This window comes from Monodelphis domestica, chromosome 4 (assembly GCF_027887165.1).
Source record: "Monodelphis domestica isolate mMonDom1 chromosome 4, mMonDom1.pri, whole genome shotgun sequence".
Classification (NCBI taxonomy): domain Eukaryota; kingdom Metazoa; phylum Chordata; class Mammalia; order Didelphimorphia; family Didelphidae; genus Monodelphis; species Monodelphis domestica.
This window is the reverse complement of record NC_077230.1, coordinates 394,605,488-394,620,711: the sequence shown is the minus strand read 5'-3', so window position 1 is coordinate 394,620,711 and position 15,224 is coordinate 394,605,488. Positions and strand designations below refer to the sequence as shown.

At 44.8% G+C, this 15,224-nt stretch overlaps 1 protein-coding gene across 6 annotated transcripts in view; it reads left to right on the top strand.

The window, feature by feature from the left end:
* The window catches only part of TMEM51 (transmembrane protein 51), a 70,779-nt gene extending 57,079 nt beyond the window's left edge, over positions 1-13,700 (top strand). For 5 of the 6 annotated variants that reach the window (XM_016422191.2, XM_056825271.1, XM_016422192.2 and 2 more), the window contains 3 exons: positions 6,559-6,633; positions 11,529-12,021; positions 12,285-13,700. In XM_016422191.2, coding sequence (XP_016277677.2) covers positions 11,675-12,021; positions 12,285-12,684 — 747 coding nt within the window. In that variant the 5' untranslated portion in view covers positions 6,559-6,633; positions 11,529-11,674 and the 3' untranslated portion in view covers positions 12,685-13,700. The remainder of the gene's footprint in view (positions 1-6,558; positions 6,634-11,528; positions 12,022-12,284) is intronic. The other variant, XM_007491746.3, reaches the window with a different exon arrangement.
* The last annotated feature ends 1,524 nt before the right edge of the window (positions 13,701-15,224 follow it).

The following is a 15,224-nucleotide window of genomic DNA, read 5'->3' as shown; positions in this document are numbered from 1 at the left end:
CCCCATTTTACAGATGAAAAAACTAAGGCTGAGAAAGAAGTCTAAGGATCAGGATATCAGCCAGTATTTATGAAGCCTCTTTAAGAGGCAACCTCTTCATTTTACAGATGAAGAAACTGAGGTAAAGGCAGAGATTTGAACTCAAGTCCTTAGAGGCTAAAGCCAGTACTCTTTCTCCCCTGTACAACTCTGCTTCCCTGGAATTTGCCTAAAGTCACACAAGTTGGTTAAATGCCAGATCCAGAGTGGAGCCCTGGTAGCTCTTATCTACCAGGCCAGAATTCTTGCCACTTTGCTTCCTTATACAGTTTTAGCTCCTGTGGGGGCAGATGCATTTCACCTTTGTTTTTGTATTCACAGTGCTTAGCCCAGTGTATACAGTATATACAGTAAAGGCTGTATAAATGCCATAAATGCCTATCTGTTAGTTGATGATTGATTTGGTCAAATGACTGCACTGAGGGACAAGAGAACTGATCGCCTTACTGCCCTCACACCATCTATATAGTATATAGTGTATAGGTATATAGAGATATAGACACACACATGGTGGGGGGAGAGACAGCGATAGAGAAGGAGAAAGAGACAAGGAGAGAGTGACAGAGAGGGAGAGGGAAAGGGAGAGAGAGAGAGAGAGAGAAAGACAGATAGACAGATGAAGAAAGAGGAAGAGAGAGACAGAGAGAAAGGAGAGAGAGACAGAGATAAAGAGAGGAAGAGAGGGAGCAGGAAGAGAGAGAGACAGCAGGTGAGAGAGAGAGACAAAGAGATGAAGAAAGGGGAAGGGAGAGAGAGGAAGAGAGAGACAGAGAGAGGGAGAGACAGAGAGAAAGGAGAGAGAGACAGAGATAAAGAGAGGAAGAGAAGGAGCAGGAAGAGAGAGAGAGACAGCGGGTGAGAGAGAGAGACAAAGAGATGAAGAAAGAGGGGGACAGAGACAGAGACAGAGACAGAGACATGTATTAGAAGGTATGTCACTATATCAGTCCACTGGAGGGTATCCAAGATGGCGATGGGCTTTGGGATCATACATGGGGCTGATTTAAGGCACTGGAGATGTTTACTCTGGAGAAGAGAAGAATTCTCAGAGGTGTCTGAGCTGGCAAGATTTGGCCTTTTTCAAGGATTCAAAGGATTGTCACACAGAAGGATCTGCTTTCTTCTCAGGTGGAATTAGGCCCAGTAGGTGGAAGAGTCAAGGCAGGAAAATGGCACCTTGCTATATGGCCAAACCTTCTGATAATAAAATCTGTCCAGTAGAATGGGTGGCCCCAAGAGGTAGTCAGTCTAGTCAAGTCATGTCAACAAACATTTATTAACTGTTTATTTTATGAAGCTGGATGGTGCATGCCATGGAGTCAGACAGATCTGAGTTCAAATGTGACCTCAGATACTTATTAGCTGTGTGACCCTGGGCAAGTCACTTAACCCTGTTGGCTTCAGCTTCCTCATCTGTCAGATGATCTGGAGAAGGAAATGGCAAGCCACCCTAGAATCTGCCAAGAAAACCCCAAATGGGGCTACAAAAAATGAGACACAACTGAACAACAGAAAAAGCTGTGTTACCCTGGGCAAGTCATCTAACCCTAGTTACCTCAGTTTGCTCATCAATAAAACGAACTTTAAGAAAATGGCAAACCACTCCAAGAAAACCTCAAATGAGATCACAAAGAGTAGGACACAATCAAAAACTGATTAAACAACAATTCTCTTCCAGGCACTGTATTAAGCTGCTAGTGTGATAAGGTTTCCCTTTCACAAGATGCCTTTCTTTAATCAAAGGCCACAGGATGCCTTTTTTTTTTTTTGAGAAGATGTGTTAAAGGGGGGAAAGCACAGGCTCCAAAATCAAAGGAGCTGAGTTCAAATTTTACCTATGTGAGCTTATGTACATTATTTAACCATGATGGGCCTTTTTTTTCCCCTCATCCAGAAAATGAGTGATTTGGACCAGATGGCCACTGTGGTCCCATCCAGCTCTATGCCTGGTGACTCTATTGATAAATCTGTAGCTTTTATATTTTACAGACTTCCACGTCCAACCCCCCACCACACTCACCTACCCAGAGAGCCTTCCCTTATAACAAAGAATACAAAAGAAAGAAGGGAAAGAAGCAGTTTCAGCAAAGCTAACCAACACACCAATGCTTGTTTAGTGACTTCCTAGTCTGGGCTTCCCTGATTCGGCTCAAGTTCTGGGCCAATAAATTAAAAAGGAAACACAGGCTTTCATTAGGGAGGGCTCCTAGAGTCAGGGTATAGTGCTATGGAGGGACGGACTAAAGGACCCCAGAGAATTCTGATGGGGAGAGAGACAGGCCTCTGAATGAAGTCACAAATTCAGTCAAGGATTTTTCAGTTGGATTGTATTGGGACCTGCACTCTAGCAAAGCAGGTTGGGATTCCTCAGGGACCCAGTACCCTCAGGGTTGTTGTTTAGTCATTCTCCAGTCATGTCCAACTCTTCCTGACCCCGTTTGGGGTTTTTTGGCAATGTAATAATTAAAATGATGAGGCTGATAGTGGCTTAATAACTTTATTATATCAAAGAAGTAGTAATAAAGAGAGGGAATGGGAGGAAAGAGATAGAGAGGTATTTAGCTTACTAATCTATTGGCCACCATGATGGATTGAAGCTCACCACCAACAAGGGTCCCTCCAGCTTTCACACTCCAGCCAGAAGACCCTCATAGGCTCTTGGGTCTCCCCTTATAAGCTCTTTTCTCCATCTACTAGTTCTCACACATCACATCTAAGGAACCAACTGTAGTTTCTTAATTTGCCTGGGCTGCCCAGAGGAGGAGTGTCTATGGAATCAGTTTCCTGTCTTGTTGGTTCCTTGATTCTTTAACTTCCTTTCTCTGAGGGCTTGTCTATACCTGAATTTACTCAGTGGTCTTTGACCTCCAGGTCACTGAAAGATAATGTTAAACAAAATGACGTAATGGAGAGAGAAATTCTCTTCCAACAATCCCCCCTGTGATTCTTTTGGGAGATGAGCATGTTGAAATCTCCCCAATTGAAGTCTTTAGGAGATTAACATGCCTAGTCTCCCCCAGTGAGTTGATGCTATTGTGATTTGCCATTTCTTTCTCCAGCTCACTTTACAGATGAGGAAACTGAGGCAAATAAGGTGAAGTGACTTGCTCAGGGTCACACAGCTAGGAAGTGTCTGGGACAGTATTTGAACTTGAGAGTCTTCTTAATTTAGGCCTATCTATCCTCTATGCTCCATATCTGCCCAAAGGGGGACTTTAGCAACAGTTAAAATAATATTGACATTTAAATCATCCTCAGGCTGACTCTGTGAGCTGGTAAGGCAAACCCATTTTACACACGAGGATTCTGAAGCTCACTCAGGGAAGTGACTTGTACAAGGCCACATAGATAAGTGACCATCTTAGGATTCTCCTAAAACTACCCCAGGAAGTCAGGCTAAATGTATGAGCCAAGAGAAGCAGATAATAATCCTTTTCTTTAAGGCAGGGATAGTGAAAGGGAAGGGAGTACCGAGAACCAAAAGGACCTCTTGGCAGAAAGTTTGGGAACCACTCTTGCTAAAAATGAAAGTTTCCTGATTTGGGCAAGACAGATTGTCTTCAAGCAGACCCAAAGCTTCAGAATTAGTGTGGGCCTAGCGGAACTCTGGGAAAGGGCAGGGTTTTTATGCTTGAGACTAAACTGGTCTAAAAAATCCCATCGTCATCCCCCTCCTTCTCTCTTCTGCAGAAAACTCTTGGGAGAGCTATAGTTTATAAAATAGATTCTGGCCCTGTCACAGATTGACCCTCAAAGAAAAATGACCATCCTCTTCTTAGTAGCCTAAAAATGCCCCTGGCTTGGTTTTCATCCAGGTTGATTTTGAAGATTGGATTCCTGGTTCATTCATAGAATTGTGGTTGAAAATTCAAAAAGAGCTACTGGGGGAACCAATTTGTTGGAATCTGTGGGGCCTACCCTGGCCATTGGAGGTCAGATTTGAACCCAGGACCTCCCATCTCTAGGCCTGGCTCTCAATTCACTGATCCACCCAGCTGCACCTCCCCTCCCTCTCTTTTTTCTTAACTAAAGATGTTTGCAATCTAGGCCCAGACAATAGCTGTGTGACCCTGGGCAAGTCACTTCACCTCCATTGCCTAGCCCTGACCACTCTTCTGCCTTAGAACCAATACACAGTATAGATTCTAAGACAGAAGGTTGGGGGGGGGGTGTACTTATTTCCTTAATTGCTCCCTTTCCCCCCTCCCATGCACTGGTTTAAAGGTTCCTGATTGTTTCTCTGAAATGGAATCTGCCGTCCCTGTGCCCTGTGGTCTGTCTGGATGTGATCTGAACCTCACCATGGGACGGCACCAACCATTCATTCTAGGTCCCCATTTGCCTCGACCTGGGATTTGTGGGTTGAAACTTGGCAGGTCCTGAGCCCCTGTGAATCCTTCCTTTGTCTGAATGTAGAGCGGCTTGTTTCTTTCTAGCCGAGCACCAGGGGTATCATTCCTGATTCTGCAGCCTAGCAGGAGGAGGTGTGCCGGGCAGAACAGCAAAGAGGCCTCCTTATTGTGGGAGCTGAGAGGTCTGTCCGCGCCCAGGCAAGATCCCCTCCTCTCTACGAGGTGCACAACTTGCAGAAGCCTCGATGGCTGGCATCGGGAATGAATCTGGGAGTCTGGTGCAGCGGACAGAAGCCAGAGAACCTGGATTCGAATCCTGAATTTGTCACTGTCTTTTGACAACTTGCTGCTTTGCCTCCATATGTCTGTAAATTGAGGACTGGGGAGGTGGCAGGGTGGCACGGTGGATAGAGCACCAGACCCAGAGGAGGGAGGACCTGCGTTCAAATATGGCCTCAGACACTTCCTAGCTGTGTGACCCTGGCCAAGTCACTTACCCCCATTGCCTAGAAAATTAGGGGACTGGAGGTGGTGACCGTAAACGTTCCCTCTAGCTCTGAATCTGGGATCTGAATGCCCCAAACCTCTCAGTTCCTCATCTGTAAAACAGGGGGTAGGACTTGATGACTTGAAGGTCCCTTCCAGCACCACATCTAGGATCTTACAATCACGTAAAGATATTTCTCATGCCAGGATCCTTCATGTTCTCATTTGTAAAATGAGAGAGTATTGCATTTGGAGTTGGGAATATTGGGTTCATAGTCTAGTCCTGCCACTTACTACTGATCTGATGGGTCTTCCCTGTGCCTCGGTTTCCCTGTCTGCAAGAAGTTGAACTCAGCCATCTCTAAAGGCCCTCCAGTCCTTCTGTCTCTGTTCTACTTTCCCTTTCATTTCTAATGGTCTCTCTTTGAACCCTTCCTTTCTGTCATAGTAACAACTCTAAGACAGATGGGCAAGAGCTAGACAATGGAGAGTTAAATCTTGCCCAGGGTCACACAGCTAAGAAGTATCTGGTCAGATTTGAACCCAGGTCCTCCCTACTCCAGGCCTGGCACTCTATCTGCTATGCTACCTACTTATTCCTCTTGCCTTTACCCCTTCTTTTTTTTTTTAACCCTTGCCATATATCTTAGAATCAATACTGTGTATTGGTTCCAAGGCAGAAGAGTGGTAAGGGCTAGGCAATGGGGGTTAAGTGACTTGCCCAGGGTCACACAGTTAGGAAGTGTCTGAGGTCAGATTTGAACCCAGGACCTCCCTACTCCAGGTCTGGCACTCTTATCTACTGTGCCACCTACTTATCCTTCTTGCCTTCTTTTAAACCCTTTATTTTATATCTTAGAATCAATACCAGATATTGGCTCCAAGGCAGAAGAGTGGTCAGGGCCAGGCAATGGAGATGAACTGACTTGCCCAGGGTCACACAGATGGGAAGTATTTGAAGCCAGCTTTGAGCCCATGTTCCCCCAATTCCAAGCTTGGTGCTCTATCTACTATGCTACTTAGTTTCCCCTGAGGGTCTCTTCCAGGCTCCTTCTCTGCCCATTGTTCTGTGCTCTGGTTCTTCATTCTAAGGGACAGACTAGGCACTCGGGAAGGTTTCCAGTCTTGGGTCCAGAGGCTGGGATAAATGTATTGCCTGCATTTTCTTCACCAGTCCCAGGAAGCTCTCGTTGTTCTTAGGGCCCCCCAGGATGTTCTGGTGTAGGCACAGATGCAAAGATCCAGTCATGGTGGGGGCCTGCAGTCTCGAGGAGGAGAGCAGGAGCTGCCTCCTCCTCTGGGTCCCACCTGGAGAATGTTCAGTCTGTCTTACCCTTCAGGATTCTGCCTACTGTGTCTGAGATGATACTGTGAGATCACCAGAAAACGTTTAGACTTTTGGGGGCAGCTGGGTGGCTCAGTGGATGGAGAGTCAGGCCCAGAGACAGGAGGTCCTAGTTCAAATCTAACCACTTCCTAGCTGTGTGACCCTGGGCAAGTCACTTGACCCCCATTGCCTAGCCCTTACTGCTCTTCTCTTTTAGAGCCAATACACAGTACTGATTCCAAGATGGAAGGTGAGGGTTAAAAAAAATGACTGAACAACAAAATACTTTAATACACTCAAGATGGAAATCCTCACCTTCGACTAAGACATCTGGTTCTGTGTGCTTTTTTGCAGGCAAATCTTGAACCCAAGACTTTAGCATGAAGGACTGTTGGCAGGTATCCCCTGAATTGCTTCTGGTAACAGCTGGTAGGTATCAGGCTCTTTTGGGCAATATTCTGAATTATGAGTGAATCACAGAGTGTCAGCAGGGAGAGGTATTCATGTTTTTACCTATTCATGTCCCTGATAATTAGCCCAGTACAAGGGAACCAGCATTTATTAAACATTTACTATATGCCAGGCACTGTGCTGAGACTTTACAGAGAGTTTCACTCATTCTCATACTAACCCTGGAAGGTGTATTCTTATGATCCTCATATTACAGATGAAGAAACTGAGGCAGGCAGAGGTTGAGTGACTTGTCCAGGTTCACACAACTAATACCAATAGTTAGCACTGATTCCAAGATGAAATGTAAGGGTTAAAAAAAAAAAGATTAGCTAAAGGAAATAGGGGTGGGTTTAGTATCAATTCTAAGATGCAATGTTTAAAAAAAAAGAGTGTGAGAGAGAAAGAAAAAAGGAAAAGAAAGAGAGAGAGAAGAAGGAAGGAAGGAAGGAAGGAAGGGTGGGAGGAAAGAAGGAAGGAGCAAGCTAGATGGCACTGTGGACAGAAAGCCAGGTTGGGAGTCAGGAAGATTCACTTTTGTAAGTTCAAATCTGGTCTCTGATACTTAGTAGCTGTGTGACCCTGGGCAAGTCACTTAACCCTGTTTGCCTCAATTTCCTCATCTGTAAAGTGAGCTGGAGAAGGAAATGGAAAATCCCGCCAGTAGCTTTGCTTTATAAACTGCATAATGTTCCATATGCAGGAGCCATGACGGATGTGACAAGGAAATCACTTTAAAAGACTGATATATATTAATTTAAGGTCGCCAAGGAATTCAGCTATGTAATTCCTTAATGAAAACTCAAGTCAGCAGTCAACCTTTTATGGAGTTTAATTACAAACAGGAGGAAGAAAGGTATGAGAGAGAGAGAGAGAGAGAGAGAGAGAGAGAGAGAGAGAGAGAGAGAGAGAGAGAGAGAGAGAGAGAGAGAGAGAGAGAGAGAGAGAAGGGAATAGGGCTTAAATACCCCCTCTGTTTAGGCTGGGCCAAAAGGCCCAAGCCCTTAGATAGCTGAGGCACAGAAAAGAGATCAGTCCCTATCACTCACATGACCAAAATGGAGATACAGTCTCAGGGGCCTCCACCTCCAGCTTCCTTCAGAGCAAGCTTCTCAGAGCACAACCTCTCAGAGCAAAACCTCTCCAACCTCCCAGTCCTCAGACCCCGCTGTCTTTAAGGAAACCATCTAAGTTCCCTCCCCTCAGTTCTCACATCTACCAATCACTGTCCATGTCTTCCCTGTGCCAATGGTGGCTCTAGCTTAACCCAGGACCGCCCAGAGGTCTGTGGCTTTGCACATGTCTGTTGAAGGTCATATTCTCAAATAATTAAATCTTGATCCTTTTGCTGCAGCCCTTCCTAAATCCTGTTACCCCGAGTAGGGTGAAGATTGGAATAATTAAATTTTGATCTATGCTGCAGCCCTTCCTAAATCCTGTTAGGACTGAGTAGGGTGGAGATTGTAATTTCCAAGACCTGGTTCTGTCATTCCAAGTATCTCTATTGTATCAATTCTAAAATCAATCATGACTCAAAGAACTTCCTGTTCTATGCTTAAGCATAGGTCAAAGCCCTTTCCATTGTTCAGCAAAAGGTTTCTGTCCTAAAGTAATCTTAAGTAGGGAGGAGAAGGGTCCTTCTCCCATGCCAAGGGTGTTCACATTCCAATAGACTATCAGTAGGAAATTTTTCAAGTAGAAAATTTCCCAATGGTGAAATTTCCAACATTTATAAGTCTAAGAAATTTTAAGGTTTACACGGAGGGGGGAGGATGGGTTCATCCAGGATGTCCTGCTTGGAAGCAACCATCTTCCACATACCTGCAAACACAAAATTAGCCCCCTTCTGTCCTTCCTCAAAGGAAAGAACTCAAGACTAAACACAGCTATGGTTGGTGCTCTGTGTTACTGCCACCAAACCTAAGAAGGAGAAAAGCAGGAAAAGTAGACTTCGGTAGAATGGATTCAGATGGACAGTCTTCCTATCTTGGTCGCAGCCTCCAGTGGGAAGGCAAGGGTATACACATGCTTTCCATCCATTCCAGCGTCTGTTTGGGGAACCATCATTGAAAACAATGTGATGAGTGTGAAATATGGCTGTACAAATGGCCATCTGGACTCCTTTCTCTTATGCTCCATGTGGGGTGAGGAGGCAGAATCACTTGAAGTAATCAAACACTCAACATACATTCTTCAAGCTCCTACTATGTGTCAAGCACTGTGTTCTGGGAATGTCTCTTGTTGAAGTTTAATTAGTGTCCAACTCTTCACGTCCCCATGTAGGATTTTCTTGGCAAAGATAGTAGCATAGCTTGTCATTTCCTTTTCCAGCTCATTTGACAGATAAGGAAACCAAGACCAACAGGGAAAATGAAGTGGCCAGGGACATACAACTAGTCAGTGTCTGAGGCTGAATTTGAACTCATGAAGATGAATCTTCCCGATTCCAAGCCCAGCATTCTATGCACCATGGTGCCACCTACCTGCCTCTAGTTGTTCTAGGGATACAAAGACACCAGAGAGACATCTTCCTGGAAAACTTTCCTTTAGCCCCTTGGAGGCAAGGATTATTTTCTTCTTGGTCTTAGTATCCTTGGGATTAGCATCAATTTAACCATGGTGCCCAGTAAACATTTATTTGTTTGTTTGTTTAACCCTTACTGTGTATTTTAACCAATACTGTGTATTGGCTCCAAGGCAGAAGAGTGGTAAGGGCTAGGCAATGGGGGTCAAGTGACTTGCCCAGGGTCACACAGCTGGAAAGTGTCTGAGGTCAGATTTGAATCCAGGACCTCCCATCTCTAGGTCTGGCTGTCAATCCACTGAGCTACCCAGCTGCTCCCACACAGTAAACATTTAATAAATGCTCATTGAGTGATTGATGCCTAAGGTTTTGTCATAGCATAATAAGAGTTGGTCAGATAAGTATGTGTTGACCCTTTGGTATGTGGACTTTGAGATATTATAGCCCCAAATATCCTTTTTTTTTTTAACTATTTTTAAACCAAGGAACAGATGTTGATTCACCATAATTATCGAATGAGAAAATGCCATCGGCTTTCAGATAACAGAGAAGTAATCCCTGTTTTGGGGACTGACAGGAATGCAGGATTAAAAACAAGACCTTGCCCATGTAGGGCCCCAAAATTCATCCCAGTGATGCCAAAAATATGACAGTTCTGGTGAGGGCTTCTGAGCAGGACAGGGCTGTTGGCAGAGGCTGTTAAGAGCCATTACCTTCCCTGAGCTCCATCCTTCTTCTGACCCAGGCTGATTAGCCCAAGTCCTACCCAAGCTAGCTTCCTTCTAAATCAAGAAATAGTTTTTGAGTGTCTGTTTGATAAGGCTCCGAACTGGTGGCTTACTTCCAGATGAGGGTCCAAGGCTGCTACTTAAAAGAAGAAGCATTGTGGTTTTGGAGTCAGAGGGCTCATTTCTGAGCTCAAAGTCAGGGAATTGAACCCGGGGCCCTGTTTTTGTTTGGTCATTTTTCAGTCATGTCTGACTCTTCATGGACTCATTTGGGGTTTTCTTGGTCAAGATACTGGAGTGACTTGCCATTTTGTTCTCTGGTTCATTTGACAGATGAGGAAACTGAGGCAAACAGTGAAGTGACTTGCTCTGGGATCCTTTATAGCTCTAGATGCTTCTGAAATTCCCTAGAACAAATTGTCCCACAGAGTGGGAGTACAGCCCTTTCTCAACATAGTTTCTTAGAATCTTTAGCTTTCTTCTCAGAATTCAGTTTAGTGGTACATATTCCCTGGGAAGTCTTCCCTGATTTCTTTATTTGTTACTGCTGTCTCCCTTCTTTCCTCCAAAGGGACAGACTCCTCTTAGAAACTCCTTGAGAAGAGAGACCATTTTTCCTTTTGTCTTTGTATTCCTAGTATTTGAAAATAAATCAGTGAATCAACACATAAAACTTACTAATGACTTTTTCTGTATATGCTTGACATATGTTATGGGCAGCTAGGTTGTGCAGTGGATGGAGCACTGGGCTTGGAATCAGGAACACTCATCTTCATGAGTTCAAATCCAGCCTTAGTCATTTATTAGTTGTGTGACCCTGAGCAAGTCACTTCACCCTGTTGGCCTTGGAAGTACTCATACTTAGTACCTCACTAGATTGTGAAGACAGGATTAACTCTCCTTTGTCTGCCTTTTGATTGAAAGTACCCCTACTTAGTACCTCACTAGATTGTGCTTTGATTAACAGTAACTCAAGTGCCTCTACTTAGTACCTTACTAGATTGTGAAGACAGGATTAACTCTCCTTTGTCTGCCTTTTGATTGAAAGTACCCCTACTTAGTACCTCACTAGATTGTGCTTTGATTAACAGTAACTCAAGTGCCTCTACTTAGTACCTTACTAGATTGTGAAGACAGGATTAACTCTCCTTTGTCTGCCTTTTGATTGAAAGTACCCCTACTTTGTACTTCACTAGATTGTGAGGTACTAAGTAGGGGTACTTAAGTAATCATTAACTAAAGTGTTAACTCCAATGAGTCAAAGAGAATAAAGGATTCCCTTTCCCATTGCCAAGAAGACCCCAAAATGGGGTCACAGAGAGTCAGACACAACTGAAATGACTGAAATAACAACATAGTCCAGACACTGTCCTAGGCTCTTGTAATGCAAAGATGAAACCGTTTCTAATTGTTTAACTAATACTTTTTAGATTAGATTGAATTTCTTTTCCATTTATTAAGCCCTACTATTTGTTGTTGTTTTTAAACCAAAACTAAGTTTTGGTTCCAAGGGAAGATCAGTAAGGCACTTAGGGTTAAGTGACTTGCCCAGGGTCACCGAGCTAGGAAATTTTCGAGATCTGAATTAATTTCCCTCTTCCCTATTTCTATCTTCCTTTCAGATCTTTTGGTGAAGAAGAGAAGTTCAGGATTTATTTGGAGGATACTTGAAGTTATCTCTTGAAAGCTCACTTAGCCTGTTGTTTTGCCTTACTTTGAAAACAAACACACCAGCTAACGTCTACCTGTTCAGTGTTTGTATGTGGCAATGATGGCTCAGTCCAAGGCCAATGGCTCCCACTATGCCCTGACTGCCATCGGGCTAGGCATGCTGGTGTTGGGGATCATCATGGCGGTGTGGAATCTCGTCCCAGGATTTAGCCACTCGGACAAACCATTGATGCATGGGAACAGCAGCAGCCCCGGTGGTAGTATCCTTAAGAGCAAGACATTCTCTGTGGCTTATGTGCTGGTAGGTGCTGGGATCATGCTCCTGCTCCTTTCCATCTGCCTGAGCATCCGGGACAAGAGGAAACAAAGGCAAGGGGAGGAGGAGATAGCCAGAATCCAGCATGAAGCAGCTGTCGGAACTCAGACCCAAGAAGAAGAAGACAGGTAAGCCAGTGGGGTGGTGAAGCTTTAAAAAAGAAGCTCCCTTTCTATACTGCTGCTTTGGTTATTTGTGGGGACAAGCTAGGAAGGAACACATATTAATACACAAACTTTTACCCTTGGATGCGTCATTGGACACTTCTCTTCCCATGTGTGTTGTCTGAGTGGGTCGCATGTGAGACATCTCGGGACCGGTGCTGACCTTTGTCACCTCCATTTCTCCATTGCCCTCAGCTAACAGATGCTTTGTATTTGCTGTATTACAGCCAAGAAGAGGAGGAATCCCACTCAAGATATTATGTCCCCAGCTATGAAGAAGTGATGAATACCAATTACTCGGAGACGAGAGAATTGGAACAGAACCCTGGGATGAACATGTCTCTCCCATCCTACGAGTCCCTGACGGGGCTGGACGAGACGACTCCCACGACAACCCGGGCCGACACCGAGACCCACCTGCCAGACAGGCAGAACTCCAGGCTGGCCAAACGCCTGAAGCCCCTGAAAGTCCGAAGGATTAAATCAGAAAAGCTTCACTTGAAGGATTTTCGAATCAACCTGCCAGAGGGGAACCACCCTCCTCCCACAATAGAACCTTTGACTCCTCCTCCTCAATATGACGAGGTCCAAGAGAAAGCAGCAGCTGATACTCGGCCGCCGAACTGAGCTCCCGATGGTCCTGGGGCATCACTGCTCTGGGCTTTGTTTTGCCAAGAGATTCCAATGAGCAGGAATGGCTTACTTTTAAAACTGATGGACCCCCATATATGTGTATCATATTAACTTTGGTGGGAAGGGAGGACAGAGGTCAAGGAATGAGATCAAGAGCCAGAGGGTAGCTGGGTAACTCAGTGGATGGAGAGCCAGACTTGGATACAGGAAGTCCTGGGTTCAAATCTGGCCTCAGACACTTCCCAGCTGTGTGACCCTGGCCAAGTCACTTGACCCCCATTGCCTAGCCCTGACTGCTCTTCTCCTTGGAACCAATGCACAGTATTGATTCTAAGATGGAAGGTAAGGGTTAAAAAAAAAAGAGTACTAGGTCAGACTGACATTCCACAAAAACTTACATAGCAGAGAGATTTGAAAGAAACCCCCATCTTAGATATCTCTGTTTCTCGGTTGAAATGGAGGGACCTATTTTGGATCTTCAGTAGCATCCCTTCTCAATCCTGAGTTATTAGTAAGAATCACTCCTCTTTCCATATAGGAAAGGAAATATATATATATTTTTTGACTTTTGAGTGTTCGTGTGTGTTTTCGTTTTCCCAGTAGAAATGTCTTTTTTGTTTGTTTCGAAGAGAAAACAGGAAACGTCTCTGCCGTCACAAGCATTTTGAAACGTTAGCAGCGACGTGCAAGGGATTCTTTTGTCACCAGACTGGCCTGGCAGCCATATGAAAGTGGTTCAGGGGCCTGCAAGCCAGGGCTTGGGCTTGGAAAGCCCCTGAAGCTCTCACTTTGAGGACCAAAGGTCTGCCGGGCTGCCCACTGCGGACAGGTACCGGTCTGTGTGGGCCCATTTCTCTCCTCTCTCTTACACGACTGGGGAGGACCAAAAGCAATCCTCACCCAAAGTGCAGCCAAGATGCTCGATGTTTTCAAAGGCTTCTTCTAAAAACTGTGCAATGGAGTTTGTTTGTTTGTTTGTTTGAATAATAAAAATCATTTTATATGTAGTATACCCGTGTCCTAAACTCCTCGGCCAAGTGGGGGTGTCGGTTTGGGCTCAGAGGCTCTGGATTCGATCTCTGCCACCTCTCGTCTCTGGGCTTCATTTTTCATATTTAATGGGAAGTTTTCTTTTTTGTTGCTTTTTAAGCAGCTTTCTGATCTCACTGGGGCAGAGAGCTTCCGTTGGAAGAAGCCCGGCCCCAACTAGTTCAGGTGGAACCTTCTCTGCATCTCATAGTCCTAGAATTGCCTGCAGATACTGAGTGCTGGAGGCCCACAACCAACCAGTCTGTGTCAGCGATGACACTGTGAAGCCAGCTCTAACCATTCTACTCAGCAGCCTCCAAGTGTGAGATGTAAGGGAGAGGGACTAGGTCATAGGGAACTCCTGGGCTGAGAATCCTCAGTGCTTGGCACACAATAGGTGCTTAATAAATGTTTATTGAGGGGGCAGCTGGGTAGCTCAGTGTGTTGAGAGCTAGGCCTAGAGATGGGAGGTCCTAGGGGACACTTCCCAGTTGTGTGACCCTGGGCAAGTCACTTGACCCCCATTGCCTAGCCCTTACCACTCTTCTGCCTTGGAGCCAATACACAGTATTGACTCCAAGACGGAAGGTAAGGGTTTAAAATAAATAAATAAATAAATGTTTATTGACCAACTGAGGGGCCTCCCTCCATCAGCATCTACTAAGTGCCAGATACTATATGAAATACTTTGCAATTGCTATCTCAAGTGCTTATCTCTGTACCATCTCTGCAACATAGATCCTCAGAGTTGCTGGGGGTACTAAGTGGGCAAGTGACTTACCCAGGGTCACACAGTCAGTACATGTCAGAGGTAAGTCTTCCTGACTCTGAGGTTGATTCTATATTCTCCTAAATTTTTTAGAATTTTTTTTTAACCATTACATTCTGTCTTAGAATCAATACTAAGTATCGGTTCCAAGGCAGAAGAGTGGCAAGAGCTAGGCAATCAGGGTTAAGTGACTTACCTAAAGTCATACCGGTAGGAAGTGTCTGAGGCCAGATTTGAACCCAAGATCTCCTGACTCCAGGTGGCAATCTATCCACTGCCCTATTTGACTGCCCTATAGTATTTTAATAAAAAAAAGTAAATTAGGAGGTGGGATTGAATGAGATAACCAGTCCAGTAAAGTGAAAAGGCCACTGGAGCTGACTGCTCATGACACTGGCATGTGGGGCAATCATGAGAAAGTATTTTCTAGAAACAAAGAACAGAGTGGGTAGCTCAGTAGATGGAGAAACAGACCTAGAGACTGGAGGTCCTGGGTTCAAATATGACCTCAGATACTTCCTAGCTGGGTGACCTTGGACAAGTCACTTAATCCCCATTGCCTAGCCCTTACCACTCTTCTGCTTTGGAACCAATAAACAGTATTGATTCCAAGACGGCAAGAAAGGGTTTAAAAAAAAAACACAATTTTAAATCTAGTGAGGCCTTTGGAAAATATTGGCAGTGCTGGATAAAAGAACTTGGAGATCAGAGATTCTTAGCTTGGGTCAATAAATTT